General features: G+C 46.7%; 1 protein-coding gene across 2 annotated transcripts in view; it reads left to right on the forward strand.

Moving 5' to 3' along the window:
* Positions 1-877: 877 nt before the first annotated feature.
* Positions 878-23145, forward strand: part of TRIOBP (TRIO and F-actin binding protein) — an 83616-nt gene continuing 61348 nt past the window's right edge. The window contains exons 1-7 of one of the 2 annotated variants that reach the window (XM_073549494.1): positions 878-1133; positions 12052-12132; positions 12520-12588; positions 18252-18341; positions 18809-18918; positions 21281-21704; positions 22321-22419. In XM_073549494.1, coding sequence (XP_073405595.1) covers positions 1128-1133; positions 12052-12132; positions 12520-12588; positions 18252-18341; positions 18809-18918; positions 21281-21704; positions 22321-22419 — 879 coding nt within the window. In that variant the 5' untranslated portion in view covers positions 878-1127. The remainder of the gene's footprint in view (positions 1134-12051; positions 12133-12519; positions 12589-18251; positions 18342-18808; positions 18919-21280; positions 21705-22320; positions 22420-23145) is intronic. The other variant, XM_073549495.1, reaches the window with a different exon arrangement.

Below are 23145 nucleotides of genomic sequence, written 5' to 3' on the forward strand. Positions count from 1 at the left end.
CCCTCAGGCTCCTCTCGGTGTCCCTGCAAGTCACCCTGCCTCCTGCCTTTTCTCTCCCAACTGCCACCGCAGCGCGTCCCCTGCTCCTTTTACCCTAGTCCCACCCCCCGTTGCCCTGACAACTTCAGTTGCATGTCTCCCTTTGTAATCCTCCTGATGTGGTTCCTTCAATAACCCTGATGGCGGTCCCCTTTGTTCTGGCCCAATCACTATCTGGAGGTCCTCCTCCCTACAGCCGCGTGTCTACGAGGTGGACGGAGCAGAGCTGCGCGTGCACAAGGTGTGAAAAGCCACGTGTACGAGGTGGACGGAGTGGAGCCGCGCGTGGATGGAAAGGCGCTGCGCGTGTACAAGTTGTGAAGAGCCATGTGTGCAGACCGCCAGTTTGAGGTTTTTTTTTTTTATGTGCGGCCCATTTACTCTGCCGAGTGCGAGACCCCCTGGTACAGATCGTCCATGTGGAGCAACATATAAGGTCCAGTTGGTCTGATGCACAGAGCAGAAACCGCGGCGTTGTGGACAGAGCGTCACTGGTCGCCATGACCCGGTGCAGAGGCGTATGGCACCCGCTGTACCCAGCATTGTGCCACAGTGGCCTCCCGGGGTCTGAGGGGCCGTGCGGTCACCTGCAGCAGGGTCTGACACTGCGCCACGGACCAGCCCCATAACAACTAGCAGGACAGCAATGCCTGAGAAAAACTGCACTACAAGTCCCAGCAGCTTCTTCCAAACTTCTCCCACAAGGCCTGGTGACACTACTGCCCCCGTTACACCCTGTATACTGGGCGTTATCGTCCCACGGGAGCTGCAGACGAGCTCTCTTCCGGTATACTATCTGCACGGTGGAGCGGCAGCTCCGGTACAGTGGGCCAGTTCCTGCCGTCAGCCTGCACTGTGCAGCACTTCCTATGTGACCTCCCTCCTCCTCCCGCCGGTTCCTCCTTCCTCGCTCGGGTACTTTTCCTGTCCCCTCCCAGGAAGTTTCTAAAGAAAAAAAAAAAAATTAGAGGAAAGAAACCCAGAAGGGAAAAGTTCCTAAAAACGAAGAAGTCGGGGAGTTTACCGTGCAGCCATTAGAAGAGGCGGGAGCCGTGCCCGGGCGTGCGAGAGCAGCACAAGGCGGAGACATGACGGTGAGACCGGCGCGGGGTGCAGCACCGGGACTGACCGGGGAGGGGAGACGTGTGGGGGACCGGGGAGGCCTGCTGCGTTACCTCTGTGCTGCTCCCCCATATCACCTCTGCATTACATCTACGCCCCCCATTTCACCTCTGTATCACCTCTGCTCCCCCCATATCACCTCTGTATTACAGCTGTGCCCCCCCTATATCACCTCTGTATTACAGCTGTGCCCCCCCTATATCACCTCTGTATTACAGCTGTGCCCCCCCTATATCACCTCTGTATTACAGCTGTGCCCCCCCTATATCACCTCTGTATTACAGCTGTGCTCCCCTATATCACCTCTGTATTACAGCTGTGCCCCCCCTATATCACCTCTGTATTACATCTACTCCCCCCATTTCACCTCTGTATCACCTCTGCTCCCCCCTATATCACCTCTGTATTACAGCTGTGCCCCCCCTATATCACCTCTGTATTACAGCTGTGCCCCCCCTATATCACCTCTGTATTACAGCTGTGCCCCCCTATATCACCTCTGTATTACAGCTGTGCCCCCCCTATATCACCTCTGTATTACAGCTGTGCCCCCCCTATATCACCTCTGTATTACATCTACTCCCCCCATATCACCTCTGTATCACCTCTGCTCCCCCCATATCACCTCTGTATTACAGCTGTGCCCCCTATATCACCTCTGTATTACAGCTGTGCCCCCCTATATCACCTCTGTATTACAGCTGTACTCCCCTATATCACCTCTGTATTACATTGTGCCCCCCTATATCACCTCTGTATTACAGCTGTGCCCCCCTATATCACCTCTGTATTACATCTGTGTCCCCTATATCACCTCTGTATCACCTCTGCTCCCCCCATATCACCTCTGTATTACAGCTGTGCCCCCTATATCACCTCTGTATTACAGCTGTGCCCCCCTATATCACCTGTATTACATCTGTGCTCCCCTATATCACCTCTGTATTACATCTGTGCCCCCTATATCACCTCTGTATTACAGCTGTGCCCCCCTATATCACCTCTGTATTACATCTGTGCTCCCCTATATCACCTCTGTATTACAGCTGTGCCCCCCTATATCACCTCTGTATTACAGCTGTGCCCCCCTATATCACCTCTGTATTACAGCTGTGCTCCCCTATATCACCTCTGTATTACATCTGTGTCCCCCCTATATCACCTCTGTATTACAGCTGTGCCCCCCTATATCACCTCTGTATTACATCTGTGCTCCCCTATATCACCTCTGTATTACATCTGTGCTCCCCCTATATCACCTCTGTATTACATCTGTGCTCCCCCATATCACCTCTGTATCACCTCTGCTCCCCCCATATCACCTCTGTATTACAGCTGTGCCCCCTATATCACCTCTGTATTACAGCTGTGCCCCCCTATATCACCTCTGTATTACAGCTGTGCCCCCCTATATCACCTCTGTATTACATCTGTGCTCCCCTATATCACCTCTGTATTACATCTGTGCCCCCCTATATCACCTCTGTATTACAGCTGTGCCCCCCTATATCACCTCTGTATTACATCTGTGCCCCCCTATATCACCTCTGTATTACATCTGTGCTCCCCTATATCACCTCTGTATTACATCTGTGCTCCCCTATATCACCTCTGTATTACATCTGTGCTCCCCTATATCACCTCTGTATTACATCTGTGCTCCCCTATATCACCTCTGTATTACATCTGTGCTCCCCTATATCACCTCTGTATTACAGCTGTGCTCCCCTATATCACCTCTGTATTACAGCTGTGCTCCCCTATATCACCTCTGTATTACATCTGTGCTCCCCTATATCACCTCTGTATTACATCTGTGTCCCCCTATATCACCTCTGTATTACATCTGTGCTCCCCTATATCACCTCTGTATTACATCTGTGCTCCCCTATATCACCTCTGTATTACATCTGTGCTCCCCCCATATCACCTCTGTATTACATCTGTGCTCCCCCCATATCACCTCTGTATTACATCTGTGCTCCCCCCATATCACCTCTGTATTACATCTGTGCTCCCCCCATATCACCTCTGTATTACATCTGTGCTCCCCCCATATCACCTCTGTATTACATCTGTGCTCCCCTATATCACCTCTGTATTACATCTGTGTCCCCCCTATATCACCTCTGTATTACATCTGTGCTCCCCTATATCACCTCTGTATTACATCTGTGCCCCCCTATATCACCTCTGTATTACATCTGTGTCCCCCCCTATATCACCTCTGTATTACATCTGTGTCCCCCCTATATCACCTCTGTATTACATCTGTGTCCCCCCTATATCACCTCTGTATTACATCTGTGCTCCCCTATATCACCTCTGTATTACATCTGTGCCCCCTATATCACCTCTGTATTACATCTGTGCCCCCCTATATCACCTCTGTATTACATCTGTGCTCCCCTATATCACCTCTGTATTACAGCTGTGCCCCCCTATATCACCTCTGTATTACATCTGTGCCCCCCTATATCACCTCTGTATTACATCTGTGTCCCCCCCTATATCACCTCTGTATTACATCTGTGTCCCCCCCTATATCACCTCTGTATTACAGCTGTGCCCCCCCTATATCACCTCTGTATTACATCTGTGCCCCCCTATATCACCTCTGTATTACATCTGTGCCCCCCCTATATCACCTCTGTATTACAGCTGTGCCCCCCTATATCACCTCTGTATTACAGCTGTGCCCCCCTATATCACCTCTGTATTACAGCGGTGTTCCCCTATATCACCTCTGTATTACATCTGTGCCCCCCTATATCACCTCTGTATTACATCTGTGCTCCCCTATATCACCTCTGTATTACATCTGTGCTCCCCTATATCACCTCTGTATCACCTCTGCTCCCCCCATATCACCTCTGTATTACAGCTGTGCCCCCTATATCACCTCTGTATTACAGCTGTGCCCCCCTATATCACCTCTGTATTACATCTGTGCTCCCCTATATCACCTCTGTATTACATCTGTGCCCCCCTATATCACCTCTGTATTACAGCTGTGCCCCCCTATATCACCTCTGTATCACCTCTGCTCCCCCCATATCACCTCTGTATTACAGCTGTGCCCCCTATATCACCTCTGTATTACAGCTGTGCCCCCCTATATCACCTCTGTATTACATCTGTGCTCCCCTATATCACCTCTGTATTACATCTGTGCCCCCCTATATCACCTCTGTATTACAGCTGTGCCCCCCTATATCACCTCTGTATTACATCTGTGCTCCCCTATATCACCTCTGTATTACATCTGTGCTCCCCTATATCACCTCTGTATTACATCTGTGCTCCCCTATATCACCTCTGTATTACAGCTGTGCCCCCCTATATCACCTCTGTATTACAGCTGTGCTCCCCTATATCACCTCTGTATTACATCTGTGTCCCCCCTATATCACCTCTGTATTACAGCTGTGCCCCCCTATATCACCTCTGTATTACATCTGTGCTCCCCTATATCACCTCTGTATTACATCTGTGCTCCCCTATATCACCTCTGTATTACATCTGTGCTCCCCCTATATCACCTCTGTATTACATCTGTGCTCCCCCATATCACCTCTGTATCACCTCTGCTCCCCCCATATCACCTCTGTATTACAGCTGTGCCCCCTATATCACCTCTGTATTACATCTGTGCCCCCCTATATCACCTCTGTATTACAGCTGTGCCCCCCTATATCACCTCTGTATTACAGCTGTGCCCCCCTATATCACCTCTGTATTACATCTGTGCTCCCCTATATCACCTCTGTATTACAGCTGTGCCCCCCTATATCACCTCTGTATTACAGCTGTGCCCCCCTATATCACCTCTGTATTACATCTGTGCTCCCCTATATCACCTCTGTATTACATCTGTGCTCCCCTATATCACCTCTGTATTACATCTGTGCTCCCCTATATCACCTCTGTATTACAGCTGTGCTCCCCTATATCACCTCTGTATTACAGCTGTGTCCCCCCTATATCACCTCTGTATTACAGCTGTGCCCCCCTATATCACCTCTGTATTACATCTGTGCTCCCCTATATCACCTCTGTATTACATCTGTGCTCCCCTATATCACCTCTGTATTACATCTGTGCTCCCCCATATCACCTCTGTATTACATCTGTGCTCCCCTATATCACCTCTGTATTACATCTGTGCTCCCCCATATCACCTCTGTATTACATCTGTGCTCCCCTATATCACCTCTGTATTACAGCTGTGCCCCCCTATATCACCTCTGTATTACATCTGTGTCCCCCCTATATCACCTCTGTATTACAGCTGTGCCCCCCTATATCACCTCTGTATTACAGCTGTGCCCCCCTATATCACCTCTGTATTACAGCTGTGCTCCCCTATATCACCTCTGTATTACATCTGTGCTCCCCTATATCACCTCTGTATTACAGCTGTGCTCCCCTATATCACCTCTGTATTACAGCTGTCCTCCCCTATATCACCTCTGTATTACAGCTGTCCTCCCCTATATCACCTCTGTATTACATCTGTGCTCCCCTATATCACCTCTGTATTACATCTGTGCTCCCCTATATCACCTCTGTATTACATCTGTGCTCCCCTATATCACCTCTGTATTACATCTGTGCTCCCCTATATCACCTCTGTATTACATCTGTGCTCCCCTATATCACCTCTGTATTACATCTGTGCTCCCCCCATATCACCTCTGTATTACATCTGTGCTCCCCCCATATCACCTCTGTATTACATCTGTGCTCCCCCCATATCACCTCTGTATTACATCTGTGCTCCCCCCATATCACCTCTGTATTACATCTGTGCTCCCCTATATCACCTCTGTATTACATCTGTGTCCCCCCTATATCACCTCTGTATTACATCTGTGCTCCCCTATATCACCTCTGTATTACATCTGTGCCCCCCTATATCACCTCTGTATTACATCTGTGTCCCCCCCTATATCACCTCTGTATTACATCTGTGTCCCCCCTATATCACCTCTGTATTACATCTGTGTCCCCCCTATATCACCTCTGTATTACATCTGTGCTCCCCTATATCACCTCTGTATTACATCTGTGCCCCCCTATATCACCTCTGTATTACATCTGTGCCCCCCTATATCACCTCTGTATTACATCTGTGCTCCCCTATATCACCTCTGTATTACAGCTGTGCCCCCCTATATCACCTCTGTATTACATCTGTGCCCCCCTATATCACCTCTGTATTACATCTGTGTCCCCCCCTATATCACCTCTGTATTACATCTGTGTCCCCCCCATATCACCTCTGTATTACATCTGTGTCCCCCCCTATATCACCTCTGTATTACAGCTGTGCCCCCCCTATATCACCTCTGTATTACAGCTGTGCCCCCCTATATCACCTCTGTATTACATCTGTGCCCCCCCTATATCACCTCTGTATTACAGCTGTGCCCCCCCTATATCACCTCTGTATTACAGCTGTGCCCCCCCTATATCACCTCTGTATTACAGCTGTGCCCCCCTATATCACCTCTGTATTACAGCTGTGCCCCCCTATATCACCTCTGTATTACAGCTGTGCCCCCCTATATCACCTCTGTATTACAGCTGTGCCCCCCTATATCACCTCTGTATTACATCTGTGCTCCCCTATATCACCTCTGTATTACAGCTGTGTCCCCCCTATATCACCTCTGTATTAAAGCTGTGCCCCCCCTATATCACCTCTGTATTACATCTTTGCCCCCCTATATCACCTCTGTATTACATCTGTGCCCCCCTATATCACCTCTATTACATCTGTGCCCCCCCTATATCACCTCTGTATTACATCTGTGCCCCTCTATATCACCTCTATATTACATCTACCCCCCTATATCACCTCTGTATTACATCTACGCCCCCTCTATATCACCTCTGTATTAAATCTGTGCCCCCCTATATCACCCATGCCCCTACAGGTGTGGCCGCAGTGCAGTTATATGTGAGGTGGGCACACGCAGGCCCTGGAGCTTAGGAGACCCCAACAGAGGAGTCGTATAGCCCGATGATAACTGGGGGCTCTTGGAGATTTTGCATTGATGCCCGGGAGCTAAACCTGCAGCTGCCGTAACGGCGGCCATACTGCCATCCTGTGTGTCCAGGAACACATGGGTAAAGGGGCTGTCGGCTTTTTTGTGTCTGCCCCTGTCAGTTTGTCCATTGTAATCACTTGGTGTTCTGCGTGTCCCCTCCCGTACACCATGGAGTCAGTGATGCTATGAACATTAATGATTCTGGTGCGGTGTTACCAGCAGCACAGCTCAGTCACTGGTGGCGCGGTTCCTTCGTAGCTCAGTGACGTGTTCTCGGTGCTGTCACTAATGTTCGGCTGTTGTGCTGGTTCACACAGGGGTTTGGTCTGTATGGAATCACATTATTTACCGAGCCCCCGTCCGCTCTCTGGGCGAGCACACAGACGCGCGTCCGCCGGGTATGTGACTGGTCAGCGACACTCTGCTTGTCGGAGCGCAGCCTTAGGCTGTGTGCACACGCTGCGGATTAGGTGCGGATTTTGTAAAATCCGCAGGTGAAACCGCAGGTCAAAATACCTGCGGTTTTACCTGCGGATTAGCCTGCGGTTTTGTCCTGCGGTTTTTCATCTCCTCAATGGAGGAGATGGTAAACCGCAGCGGAATCCGCAGAAAGAATTGACATGTCAATTCTTTCTGCTGATTGAAAACCGCAGATAATCGCGCGGTAAATTCCGCACCGTCTGCACTGCGGTTTTTGATTCCCATAGGGAATCATGGTACTGTACACCGCAGCACAATCCACAGCGTGTGCACACAGCCTTAGGCGTTGTGCGCTGACTGTGGCCAATTCCTGGGGTCTGTCGGGGGCTGCTGGTATTCATGGTAGGACTGGTCTGGCTGTGCTGTCTGTAAACCAACATCAGTCATACCTCTTATAAATTTTGTTTTTTGGTTGGGGGGGATGAGGCGCTTTAGGAGGAAATGCTGCAACACCTCATTGATGTGACGCTTCCTCGAAGTCCTTCACATTGTCCTCGCACTGTGGTAGTAAGAGGAGTTCCTCCATCATTCTGCCTGTCAATCTGTATTGATCCGCTCGCTGAGTGCTAGGTGAGAGGACGCTTTCTATGAATTGCCATGTAGACAGACATCCGGCTATAGGTTGCACGCTACATGTCATCCCCATATTAATGGCCCCAAGGTGCTGCATTAAGTGAATTAAAAAAAATCTATGGTCTCCTCCAGGAGCAGCACTGATTCCCCGCTCTCCGCCCGGCGCCCCCTGCCGCTCTCCCGAAATAACCTGCTACCACTGATCGGCTGCAGCCTTTACCTCTCGCCCAAGTGGAAGAAACAATGTTTCTGGTCAGCAGTTCAGCAAGGACACAGGGCTGACAGTGGAGGAGCGGTGCGGGGCCAGAAAGTAACTACGGTATAATTTATTTTTTTATATGCTTTATGCAGATTTTCTTTTTTGGGGGAAAAAGTCACTTTTTTTTTTTGTCATTTTTTACACCACAGCCTTAAGAATGTCAAGTCGTTGTTGAATTTTGCGCAACCTAAAAAAAAAGAAAAAAGTACCGTATATTTTTTTTCTTTAGTCTTTGCTTTAGCTTAAAAAGTCACATGGTTTGCAAAAAAATTGTGATGTGCATAAAATTACTTCAGGGAAATACTGGAGTACACTGTGAAACTTTTTGAAAAGTTGCAAATGATGAATGAGGCGAATAAATCTAGTAAAACCACAGTGGTGACCCCCCCCCCAGACTAATACATGACAAAGTGACTTTAAAAAAGACGCAAATGAAGAGATGAATTTGGCTTTAAAAAAAAAAAAGTGCAAAAGTAGTGAAGAGTCAGTCCCATTGAGGTTATTTTATATCAGACAATGGATACCGGACCAGCGCACAGAACTAGACTTTCTATTCTGTCCATCACAGGCATAAAATTAAACTGATATTTGGGAGTGAACCCTACAGAAAACTTTCACAGACCATGGAATGGAAATCAGTCCAGAAAGTAGTAGTAATTGATGTACAGTGGCGTGTAAAAGTTTGGGCACCCTTGGTCAAAATTACTGTTATTGTGAACATTTCCTTTGTATTTTAGGGAAAAAAATATGTAATTTTTAAAATGTTATAATTTACAAAAAGGATAATGGGCTGATGCAAAAGTTTGGGCACCCTTACAAATTTGTGTGCTCCGATAACTTTGACCAAGGTTTCAGACCTTAATTAGCCTGTTAGGGTTATGGCTTGTTCGCCATCATCGTTAGGAAAGGCCAGGTGATGCACATTTCCCAGCTTTATAAAAACCTAGCCTCCTCTAACCTTGTGCCAAAATCGGCAGCCATGGGGTTCTTCTAAGCAGCTATGAAAATGGTGGAGGCCCACAAAGCAGGGGAAGGCTAGAATGTAGCAAAGCGTTTTCAAGTTGCCATTTACTCAGTTCTAAGGCTATGTGCACACATATGCAGAAAATTTCTGCATAAAAACAGGGACTCCTTCCCAGAAAAGGCGCGTTTTTTTCCACGCGTCTTTGCCGCGTTTTTTTCCGCGTGTCCCCAGACACATAGAAAATAGCCAGAAATGCGGAATTTACCACAAAATTAATGAGCATGCTGCATTTTTTTAGCGGTAAAAAACGCATCAATAGGCACAAAGTGCAAAATGCATTAAAATGAATGGGAAGCTTCTTTTAAGCGGATTTTTTGGTAAATCCGCAGGAAAAATGCGAAAAAAATGCTGTGTGTGAACACAGCCTTAATGTAATTAAGAAATGGCAGTTAATAGGAACAGTGGAGGTCAAGATAAGGTCAAAATTTTAGTGAGAGCTGCTTGTAGGATTGCTAGAATCAGAACTCCCCTTCACGCTTCATTGCAAAAGATTGTCAGAAAGCTATAGCAGACTCTGGAGTTGTGATACATTGATCAGTAGATCAGTCCATGTTCAGGGACACCTGCACAAATATAGCCTTCAAAAGTCATCAGAAGAAAACCTCTCCTGCGTCCTCACCATAAAATTCAGTGCCAGAAGTATGCAAGAGAACATTTGTACCAGCCTGATGCATTTTGGAAACAAAGTCCTATGGACCAATGAGGTTAAAATAAACTCTTTAGTCACAATGATGAAAAGGTATGGGTGGAGAAAAAAGGGCACAGAATTTCAGGAGAAGCACCTCTTTCAACCATTAAGCATGGGGGTGGATCAATCATGTTTTGGGGTTGTGTTGCCATGAATGGCACGGGGAACATTTCACGGGTAGAGGGAAGATTGGATTCAATGAAATTTAAACAAATTCTTGATGCAAACATAACATCAACTGTAAAAAACGCTGAAAAGAGGATGGCTTCTACAGTTGGGTAATGATCCTAAACACACAGCAAAATCCACAATAGACGACCTCAAAAGGCGCAAGCTGAAGGTTGTACAAGGAAGAATGGATGGAAATGCCTCAAACAAGAATTGAAAGACTTGTCTGGCTGCAAAAAGTGATTACAAGCTGTGATATGAGGTTCTCACGCAGGGTGCCCAAACTTTTGCATGGATCAATTTTCCTTTTTGTAATTTTCAAAATGTAAAATATGAAAAAAAATATGTATTTTATGCAAAAAAAAAAAAAAAAGCAAATGTGTCATCTTTAACTTTAGGCCCTATAGAAATCACTCCAACTTGCTTAACTGTTCACAATAACAGTAATTTTGAGTAAGGGTGCCCAAACTTCTACATGCCACTGTGTGAGAGGTTTACCCCAGGGCTATGGACATCTGTGATGCTGGAATTATTTATGGCCTGACAGGTGTAGGACATCATTATCAGTTAATGCCATTAATGATTGCCTTATGAGAGCGCCATTACTTATGAGGTGTAATATCCGCATTAGTGCCCTTGTTGCGATTACTTCTTTTCCTCCCACTGTCCGTGACTCAGTGCTTGGCACGTTACTACATGTATTATGTAATACTCGTATTTCCAGGCTCGGTGATATACAGTACGGCCGTCATTCATGGTTTTCAGCTGGTTATTGCTTCTTCCTGTGGCTGCCGTCGCCCCGGGCCTCTTCCATTTTCAGTGTCTCTCGGCTCTTCTGTCTCTACTGACGTTTGGTCGTGGATCGCGCTGTGCATGTTAGCGACAGGTTGTGTAATCTGGTTAGTTCTTCCTATTACCATCTTGGACATCCTGAACGTGCCCTACAAAAAAAATCTTGCTATCACACTATCGCCATTGATACCTGACCCTGTAGTATGTAGCGTCCTATTAACCAGCTGCATGCTGACAGTTTCTCTGATCATTCAGCGTCTCCTGTGTACCGGTGGGGTATTGGGTGTCTGAAACGCTTATGCTCTCTATGGGGCAGTCTCACTTTCCGCCCGTCTCATGCGGTATTCACAGGGTGAAATCGAATCTGCTACATCCGTTGTATGGCTCTCTTTGCCCTCGAACCAAGGGGCGGGTGTCACCAGCGTCCCTGCCATGCACACAACAGCTCTGTAACTGGAGAAGGAGAGAGGGACTGGACTCCGAGTCACATCAGACGCTCTTGTGCTGGCGAGAGAGAGGAGAAAATAGACTGAATGTATAGATAGACTGGAGGAAGTGTATAGGGCACAGCCCGGGTCTTGTGGCCTGTGCGGCCATGACTGAAGAATTGCCTTCCAAGAAGGACAAACTTCATTGAGACACCGAGGTGGTGAGACGTGCCCATGTTGCCCAGTAGTGCACCCTCTGAGAGAGGTGCCAGCTCTGACCTGGAGGTATGAAGTCCTCCGCCAAGGACCACGTCTCTACTCCTGTGTTGTTGCATCCCTTTCATGTTCGGTCTCTGCTGTACACATACAGGGTCGTATTAACCCCTTCCGCTCTTTTTGTACTACTGAATGTTCAGTTGCAGTCCATGTGTGTTTTCTCTCAACAGCCCGACCTGCTGAACTTCAAGAAGGGTTGGATGTCCTTGCTGGACGCCAATGGAGAGGTGAGTGTAGCTATGTGTGCTGTGATGGCTATTACGTGGTCAGTAGTGGTGTGCGCGGAGCTCAGCTGTGGCTATAGTCCCGGCCACCATAGCCACATGTACATGAAATGTGTCCCTATGGGCTCTGAAGGCAGCCAGTGTCTATGGCCAGTCATGTAAGCGTTGCATACCGTGTCCTCTGACCAGTAAGGGAATACTTATTATTTTCTGGTGGCTGTATCCCTGGAGCCATTGTTTTCCAGGCCAGCTTACAGAGCCCTTACCTGTTCTCAGAGCTCCCGTCTGACGGCCACAGATCACTCACCTGGCTACTGGACCGGGTCCTGTGGCACCTAGTCTACACGTAATCATACTGAGTATGTAATTTACTTTCTTCCTTCCTTGTAGTGGAAGAAGCACTGGTTTGTCCTGACAGACTCCAGCCTCAGATATTACAGAGACTCCAATGCTGAAGAGGTGAGCATCTAGTTTCCAAATGCGCCATTTTCTGTTTTTGATGTAAAGTGTCAATGTATTAAAGGGGTTGTTCTGCCTTAAGGTACAAGTCTGCAGTCCATCTAATGTTTTGCCCATAAATCTGAGTGTGTGTATGTAGTAACAGTGTGATAACACACTCGCCTACTGCTGCCTTCTCCAGCTTCCAGCACAGCTCTGCTTCTCTTCTCGGTGATGTCACTGCTCTGTAAACTCTCCGGGTCACACTGTGCCCTGCATGACCCGGAAGCAGCTTTTACAATGTAAGTCTATGGAGTGTCAGAACGGGGCCCCATAGACTTGCATTGTGATAGAGACTTCTGACCCTCACATAAAGTGAACCGGAGAGTCTGAAGAGCGGTGACGTCACTCAGAGGAGCTGAAGTGTGCTAGATGCTGGAGAAGACGGCGGTAGGTGAGTATATTAACTAACTGACACGACATTGCATGCACATGTACACATACTGTATGTCTCGGGAATATCTTGCCACGCTAATCGCACTTGGGCAAATCATCTAGATCCTCTGCTTTCAGCTCTCTTTGCAATTGATAGCCAATGACATCCCAAATGTGTTTCATGGGAGACTCTGCAGGCCATGGTAGCATGTTTAGGCTATGCAGGCTGATGTGTGCATAGGCAAAAAACTGTCAATCAGTTGTGGGGTTACACAGAGCTCATGAATATGGAGGACTACATGGCAGTGGGTTTACTAGTCCTCTAGTGATATTCTCCTGCTGATAAAACTCTAGTAGATTTATATTTGCTTGTTACTTGTACTTATTGTCAGTAAGGCAAGCTCCAAAAGACCCCAGGACGATGAGCGCGTTGAAGGGGGTGGTTTGAAGGGGGTGGTCCTTCCTTATGGTACAAGTTTGCAGTCAGTTTGGTGCTGCAGACTTGTGAATCCTCACATGGCACAAGATGTGAGGACTCTGCTGTCTCGACATCGGTATCAGGCGTGCGACTGCAAGTATGTAATTTGCATTCATGCAGTTACGTGCCGACTAAACGTGTGGCCTTGCTCAATTCAAGGCATTGATTGAGGCTGGACACGTCTAGTCGGAATGTGTCCGGTAGTAAGAAAATCACACACTTGCTGTCACATGACTGCCCGCTTCACAGTGCGCCGTACATGCGATGTGAGGTTCACAAGTCCGCAGTCCCATAGGCTACGAGTCTGCAGTCACTCTTAAGGCTGGACAATCCCTTTAACACAGGAAGCAAGTGACGTCCCTTACCCTTCTACGGTAATGATCCATGAAACATACAATGAACAACTTAATGTGAAAATCCCCAGTGAGGGATTTCTTTTATCTGATGGCAGCATGATGTATAGGCAAGGACCCTGATTTCAGCAATGTATCACTTACTGGGCTGCGCAGTGTAGCTTTCATAAAACCACAGGATTAATTAGAAATCTTCAGTAATTAGCCAGCACACTGATTTATTTTCTCCTGGGGATGATGTGGCATATTGTAAGCCTTTTGTAAGCGTGTGTGGGGTATTTTGCAGAATATTATTACGCCTTGTAAGTTGGCCCCAATGACTAGCAATTCCTCATCTGTGACAGGTAGGGATGCAGCTCCAGGAATATGATACTTGGTCCAATGCAGCAATTTTCTCCAACCCTCAAATGTTTGGTTTTTTTTTAACCCCGCTGCACTGATTTTCTGTTGTGTATTCACAGCATTTCCTCTTTGGTTCTGCATCAAAATCACCTTATGTTACATGCAGATTTTCTTGTGAATTTCACCCTATGCAATGCACGAGTTTAGACTGCAATAAAGTCTGCACAAAGAATTGACATAGTAGGGATTTTAAAATCTGCACAGCAGATCAATGTACGTGTGGAAAACTTCTGCAGCATGGAGATGAGATTTTAAAAATCTCATCATCGACTTTACTAGAACTGTATGTGCACATGTTTATTGCAGAAAAAAAACGCTTCTAAAAGCACATTTCCTGGCAGGAAAATGCAGCGTACGATGCGCACATTTTTTATGCGTTTTTACTTGAGTATTTATTACGTTAATTTTTACGGTTAAACGCTGTAAGAACGATAAAAGAATGGACACAATGCAGATTTGAAAAATGCATTGATGCTTAAAGTATACATGGGGGAAGGCATCGTGTGCATTTCAGAAATCTTATTCTTTTTGCTGATACTGTAAAATGTAACTTTTTTGTAATGTATGAGTGTGAACATACCCTTGCTCTGCGTTTCTTCCTTGTTGAAAGTCTGCAATGTGTACATCCGGCCTTAGCGTGAAGTACTGTCCCTCATCCCCTGTCATGGATTGTTGGCAGCACGCAGCTGCCACTAACCGTCCCATCTATATGCATCTGACACCTAAGCAAGTATGTCTGGAAGCTGCTTTGTATAATTGTAGGAAACCAAAATGTGGGTCCTCTGCTGTACAATAACTGTTGGTTTGTGTCCGGATCACTTCTGGGAAGCATTTTTGCAAGTTTTGAAGAATTCATCAATCAGAGATGAAAAAGGAGTAACACATAAACAGTCATTATGGACGTCGGCCAAGTTGTGCTGTAAGAAACGTAGAAATGAAGGGTTATGTGAAGGTTTGATGCATTACTGTGGTGTTACTGTACGTGGGAGACTCCTCCACATTCTCTCCAAAGAGGAGCAGAAAGAAGTAGGAAACTACTGGGATTTTTTGTAACATGTGGCCAGAGGTCATCATTAGTGATGAACGAACGTGTTATCCGAGTGTCTTTGGCGTGCTTGAATACTATGTTCGGGTCCTTGCCGCTTCATGTCTTGCGGCTGTTGGGCGATCCCCGCGTGTCTTGCGGCTGTTGGGCGATCCCCGCGTGTCTTGCGGCTGTTGGGCGATCCCCGCGTGTCTTGCGGCTGTTGGGCGATCCCTGCGTGTCTTGCGGCTGTTGGGCGATCCCTGCGTGTCTTGCGGCTGTTGTACACCTGAGAGACCTGCATATAGTATTCTAGCACGCCTTAGGCTGTGTGCACACGTAGCGATTTTTAAGCGTTTTTGCCGCGATTTTCGGCGCGAAAACGTTTAAAAATCGTGTACAGAACGCCCCCCATGCATTCCTATGGCATTCCGCACATGCTGTGCTAATGCTGCGCTTTTTTCCGCGGCGGAATCGCATTGCGGAAAAAATCGCAGCATGCTCATTCTTTTGTGCGGAATCGCAAAGAATTGCCGCGGTTCCGCACCCATAGGAATGCATGAGAATCGCTTACTTCCCGCATGTGGCAAGTTAAGCGTCTCATGTGCGGTTGGTACCCACGGTGTGGAGGAGAGGAGACTGTCCTCCAGGCCCTGGGTACCATACACCTGTAAAAGAATAAAAAATAAAAAATCGGGGTATATTTACCTTCCGGTGTCCCGCGCTGCATTCCCGGCCTAAGTGTTCCCAGTAATGCCTTGCGGCAAGGCCCTGTAATGACGTAGTCTCGCGTGACTCTAGCGGTCTCGCGAGATCGCTATAGCAACGCGAGACTACGTCATCACAGGTCTCGCAAGGCATCGCTGGGAATGCTGAGGCCCGGGAATGCAGTGCGGGACGCCGGAAGGTAAATATACCCTGATTTTTTTTATTTTTTTTTTAGCATTTTAACATCCTATCTTTTACTATTGATGCTGCATAGGCGGCCTCAATAGTAAAAACCTGCTCACACTTGTCAAACACTATGTTTGACGAGTGTGACCAACCTGTCAATCACTTTCCAAGCGATGCTTCAAATCGCTTGGAAAGTGCTTGAATAACGCACGCGAAAATCGCGGCAAAATCGCGATCATAATCGCGGTAAAATCGCTGTGAAATCGCGTGGAAAAAAACGCGCGATTTCTGGGAAGGAGTCCGGTTTTTAGTGAGCGTTTTAAAACGCTACGTGTGCCCATAGCCTAAGGCTAGTTTCACACTAGCGTTTTTTAACGCTGTGCTTCGTGCACAATAGAATCGCATGCAAAAAACGCATCATGCGTTTTGTATGCGTTTGCTTTTTTTAGGCGCATGAGTTTTAACCAGTTTCTAGTCATGTTAACGCTTAAAACGCATGCGATTTTAAACGCAGGCGCGCACGCCTGTGTTCCCATAGACTGTAATGTGATTGTTTTTTTGCGAATTCCGTGCGCATGCATTTTTTGAGACAGGACGGACCAAAAGTGCAACGGGTTGCGTCCGGCGCGCCTAGGCGCGCACTACGAAAACGCATGCGCACGAAAACTCATACGAACGCGTGCATATGCTAGACCATGCGCCCCCAAGTTAAAGATGGGGGCGCAGAATGCATGCGCATGGACGCACGCGATGCGCTAAAAAACGCTAGTGTGAAACCAGCCTTAGGGTACCATTACACTTAGCGATGCACCAGCGATCCCGACCACAATATGACCCGGTCAGGATCGCTGGTGCATTGCTAAGTGGTCGCTAGTGAGCTGCCACACAGGCAGATCTCACCAGTGACATAGCGGCGGTCGCTAATTACCTGTCAGACGAGGCGATCCTGACGTCCTCGCGCCCGCTCGTCGCCACAGCAGGAAGCCCAGCAGGAAGTGGCCTACGAGAAACGGCCCAGGACGTTCTCACGCGATCAGCGATAACCAGCGGGGGAGCCGGTCGGAGGTAAGTATCACACATAGCGATATCGCTAGCAATATCGCTGCAGCGTCACTAAGCTAGTGACGTTATAGCGATATTGCTAGCGATATCACTTAGTGTAACGGGCCCTTTAGCTACTCGGATAACATCCGGGCATGCTCAGATAACAGCACGTTCCCTCATCACTAGCCATCACACACAGATTTTTGCTCCCTGAACTAGAAAAAAAAATCCGATATTACATTTACTTACTTTGTATTTGAAAATGCAGAATTTTTAGCGTTGGATGTAACTAGATTATACTCTTTATAATCAGATCTTTCAGATGTTTTTTTTTTTCCCACTTAAAGAGGGAGGAATTTTGGTAAAAATACATTTATAATAGCCAGGTGTTCTCCAGTGATGAGCGAGTATACTCGTTAGCTCGGGTGTCCTCCGAGTGTTTTGGCGTGCTCGGAGATTGTTTTCGTCGCCTCAGCTGCATGATTTGCCACTTGTAGACAGGCTGAACACATGTGGGAATTCCCTAACACACAGACATTCCACACATGTATTCAGGCTGTCTAGCAGCCGCAAATCATGCAGCTGAAAAGATGAAAACTAAATCTCCAAGCGTGCCAAAATACTCGGAGGACACCCGCGCATGCTCGGGAAAACCGGAGCAACGAGTATACTCACTCATCACTAGTGTTCATACAAAACACTGTGTACAGCAGCACCACCATTAAATGTGGAGGAGGCCGTGCCCAGGATTTCAGGTTTATTGGGTCTATGTGATGTGTATATTAAAGGATCTGCTTTTATGGTGACTGTTTAGGGTAGGAGTCGGTTACATGGTGTTTCTATCACATTTAGCGTCTCTTATAACACTACATAGGTGTAAGTTTGCTGTCCTATATTACAATGACTCCTCCTAAGCCTGCGTTATCGCTCACCATTTTGTGCAGGGCTTTGTGTGTAGATCAGCGCACAGATAGCAGCTTTATAAGAAATGAATAAGTGAATGCGAGTCGGGAGCAATGGTGCAAGTCTTAACATATTTTCCTCCACTCCTCAGGCAGATGAATTAGATGGGGAGATTGATCTGCGAACTTGTACTGACGTGCCGGAGTTTGCTGTACAGAGGAATTATGGCTTCCAGATTCATGTGAGCTGAACGTGAAATGATTTGCAGAAATTACATGTTCATATGTCTGTGTGTTGTAGTATTTTATGTTAGTGATATTTTATCTAGAAGAAAAACTGATGTGAACTCTGTTTTTGCTACATTCCTCTGCTGCCTGCAGTAAGACGATGTTTCAGGTCATCTGTGTCCCGACACTGCAGGCATTAGCAACCCTTCCTAACTTTTTTTTTTTTTTGATCTTGTATATAAGGGATGTAAACATTGAATGAAGTTGAACTGCTACATTCTGTTGTGTGTAGTGGCCGCTGCTGAGTACTGCAGATCAGCTCCTCTTCTATTACATAGGCCAGCGCTCTAAGAGCAGCTGACCGGTAGGGTGCCAGGTGTCAGCTCCTTAGTGATCTGATATCAATGACATATTGTAAGGATAGTGCACTATTATTATTTATCTGGACAAGCCATTTTTTGTAATCCTCTTATTCTTCTAGACAAATGAAGGTGTATTCACACTTTCCGCCATGACATCTGGTATACGAAGAAACTGGATCGAAGCACTGAGAAAAAATGTCCACCCAGTTTCCATCCCTGATGTGACCAAGTAAGTTGCTGTTACACTTCTGATAGTGAAAAAGAACATTGGAAGATACTTAAAACCATTTAGATCTATGGCAAAATCTATACTGGGTCCAAGTTGTCATGTGACTTTTTTACTTATTATGGATGGCTGTGATGAACCAGCACCTCGCCACCCCGCCTGACGTCACTATTACGTCAGAAGGATCACCTAGTGCGGTCTCCCCACTTGTTCCAACGTGACATTCCACACCCCCTGGGGATATGTAAGGTCAGCTTTGGTACAGTTTTACACAGTCAACCCCTGTCCTCACCCAGTTGCTGACGTGGCACCACACTCTCTCACAACCCTGACCAATAGGCCCCTTTCACTAGCCCCAGTGAAACAGAGCACTGCCAGCCCGGTAGGACTGCCACCGGTTCCTCGCTGGATATAAGTCCAGTTCGTTAATGGGATTATATTGGGCCAGAAACCAGCCCCGGTAGCATGGAAAGTTAAACCAAGAATACGGACGTGTAGATCACGATAAAAGAGCAGCCCAAGTTTACTAGACCATAAACTATATACACAATGGTTATACATATACAGTGGTCAGATATGCAAGTACAAAAGATATAAGCAGATGGATGATGTCAATTACCAGTTTGATGTTAGACCCTGGGCCGCAGGGGACATGGGCTGCTAGCTGGTTCCTAGTTCCTTCACAGCATGTTATTCAAAGTGGCGCCATCGATTCCGTCCGGTCCCCTGCTACGTGGTGAGACAAAACACAGCTTTGCTACCTGGCTCCTACTAGCCATTCTACGTTACTCCCCATCCTGTGGTGCTAGAACGGATCGAGACCCTGGAAGGCATTCGGTCCGTTCTAGAGATTTTGAAAATGTGACTGGTGTGTTATCAGGACGTGCGATAAGTATATTCTCCTTATGAAATCAAAGCATTTACAGGGGGGTCTTCCTGTAGGAGCTTGATGCTAGCTTGCTGGTGAGGGTGTGGATTTTGTCTCTGAACCTGAGAATGCTGGCTGCCCCTGCTGAGCCAGGTGTCCTGTTACAGCTGCACACAGGGAAGGAGGTTTTATAATCCCATGCCAAATAGGATACAAATGATTGACATGAAACTATATCCCGAATATTCATCACAATGGTCTCTTACGTTGGGGATACACATTCACTCTGGTCGCAGCACAGATTTCGCATCAAAAGGTCACTGTATGCCACTTCTGCATAATGCAGGTGATTGTAGGCACATTGTGACCTGCAAGGTGCTCCGACCATGGCAAACAATTCTCTAATGGCTGTACCATCTGAATTTTTTGTGTCCTGCTTGTCACGGCAAAAATCCAAAATCCAGTTATTATCGATCTTGTTTCCTATTTAATAGGTCATATGCCCGATACCTGATCAAACCGGAAAATGACATGATGATTGCAAATATATGGCGGCATAGTCCCATTAAGTCAGTTAGCCAAGTGAGATGCCAAAATAACATTTTGATGACCATTGGCTTGTTTTGTTTTTCTTAGGTTTTACAGCAGATGTGATAAATTAAAGGATAATATCAATGTTTATTCCAAAATGGTTAAAAACATCCTCATTAGTGTATATTCCATAAATGGATTAGGCAAAAGGTCTATAAGACAAGAGAGTTATTACGCGTTTTGAGCCTTTTGGCTATGCTCACACGTTGCTTTTTTCTGCAGCCAAAACCTGATCTCTGGGCAGTAAAAAGGCTGCAGACAAAAGCAGGTTTTTCTGCGTTTTTACTGCATTTTTCAGGATTTTAAAGTTCAGCTTTACTTCCACCATGCATAAATGAACAATGCAAGGTGTTAGGCCACCAATGTAATACATATGTGACACAATAAAATGTTTTGGGGGGGGAAAGGCAATTTGATTCAATTATTTAGTGAAAAAAAGTTGTTTTTTTTTTGTTTTTTTTACATATGAAAAAAGTGACTATTCTGAACAAAACAGCTGGATTCATGTAGGAAGCGCGGCCGTGAACTGTTATGAGTTCATGAAAAAATACACAATTGCAGATGTGAAAACAGTGGGGGGGAGGGGTGTTGAATTGGTCGGGCATAGTTTACCGAAGACATTGGCAGTGCATTGACTTGGTTAGGCTTTGTTTACTTTAACACATCACTAATTTAATGGGGTTGTCCTCTACTAGGATAACCCCCTTCTCATTTCCCATGTTTGGCCCCGTTAAAGTAAAAGCACCTAACCTCACGGCACCGGAGTGGGAAGTGAGTGTATGTCACATGAACCCTGTGCCCACTCTCACTGTCATTACTGCCTCCAGATGCATTAAGGAGTGCTGCTGCAGATGGTGGCACTGTTGTACATTATACCTGACATTTCTGCACATTTCTCTTTTTCAGGCTGTCGGAGAGTAATAAGGAGAATACATTTGTTCCCACGCGGCAGAGTCAGAGACCAGATGAGCTCCGGCTTGGCTCTGAAGTCAGAGCCAGGAAAGTGGAGCTGGTAGGATCTCGCCAAGGTTCCTTTGATTATGTGGAGTTGTCCCCGCTGTCCCCCGGAGAGGAGCGGGATCAGAGATCGGAGGAGCGCAGACGCTGGTTTGAAGCTCCCCCTGGAGGAGACTCCTCTTCTACCCGTCGTATCGCACAGACACCACTCACAGAGGAGCAGAAACGACGACTCAGTGACGATATCGAGGCTAAATGGAGGGAACTGGAGAGACTACCATTGCGAGACACCAAGCAGACGTCCCTTACGTGTCTACTAGGTGGGAGCAGAAACAGGACTGGTGGAGAAAGCACAGCGGCACTTGAGAAACAGGTACGTACGGTGCTATTTTATTTCTACTTTAATGCATTTCGTCGTGTTTTGAAGCTTGTGTTGTGCGATGCAGTAGCGCGGCTTCAGGCGACACATGGGGACATGAGAAATTTAGGGACAGAAGCTGGGATTGCTCTCCTGTGATGGAAATTTGCCTCTTCTGGTAAGGAATATACTGACCGTTGATATGAAGGTGTGAATGTGTCATGTTGGAGCACAAGATCATGAAGGAGAATCCGCTGAGGTCCAAAGACACCCGGCCAAGAAAGCTTCCTGCCTTCGGCCAAACCAGAGAGCGACATGCTGATTGTTTTTTCTGTGGGTACCCGGTGGTGTGCCGGTGACATTTGCTGCTTTTAAATGTACTAATAAGTGAGAGATTTTATCTACAATCGCACCTACCATTGCTGGAGAATCTCTCCTTCTTCTGCATTAGCTTATGGAGGGTCAGTTATTTTTTTAGTTCCGCCCTCTTTGCTATTTTTCCCACTGAGGATAATGGGGGCTTCACAGAACCGATCTGACACCAGTGTGGATGGAGCTATACTTAATACTTTCTTTACCAGTAGTTGAGGGGCTTTATGGTGATGAATTACTATGCGTTGCTCATATTTAGGTCCAGAGTTTAAAGATGCAGCTGGAGAAGGCGAAGAAGGAGACGGAGACTCAGAGGGGAGCGGGCGAGGGGGCTTTACCCCAGGCTTACATATCTCAGGTAAGTTACCCATAGATGGCATGCCTAACATGGTGTGCCATAGGAATATTATTTCTCTTACATTTGCTCCTGGTATATGGATATTATGCCTCTTTGATTACTATTAAAAGGTTTTTCCCACTAAATACTTTTATCACCTATTGAAGGGATAGATAGAGCTACTGTGTGATCGTTGGAGGTCTGATCTCTGGGACCCTACAAATCTTCCTCTGTGGTTAAAACAATGTTTCTCATGTGTGACCGCCACTCCATTCTTTTCTGTGGGGCTGGTGGAAAATGTCTGTTAACAAGTCCCATAGAAGTGAATAGAGTAGTGGTCAAACAGGCGGACATTGCCACAGTGGGGTCACACTATACGAACCCTCCAAGAGTCATGCATTAAAGGGAATTTGTCTACAGGTTTCTGCTATGTAATCTGAGAACAACATGATGTAGGGATCGAGACCCTGATTCCAGTGATATATTACTAGGCTGTGTTGCTGTTTAAATAAAATGAGTGTTTTATCAGCAGGAGATTATCAGTACAGGACTAAGCGTCTCGTGCCTCCTAGTCATTCTGCTCTGTGTAACCCCGCCCCCTCCACTGATTGGCCGCTTCCTATATTGATAGAAAGCTGCTAATCAGTGGAGTGGGCGTGGTTATACTCAGCTGTACAGCAGAGAAAACAGTGATTGTATCAGAAGGGTAGCAAGCAGCCCAGGAAGTGCCACATCACTAGAATCAGG

The sequence above is a fragment of the Dendrobates tinctorius genome, unplaced genomic scaffold, assembly GCF_039654945.1.
Source record: "Dendrobates tinctorius isolate UK_male_01 unplaced genomic scaffold, ASM3965494v1 ptg000159l, whole genome shotgun sequence".
Taxonomy (NCBI): Eukaryota; Metazoa; Chordata; class Amphibia; order Anura; family Dendrobatidae; genus Dendrobates; species Dendrobates tinctorius.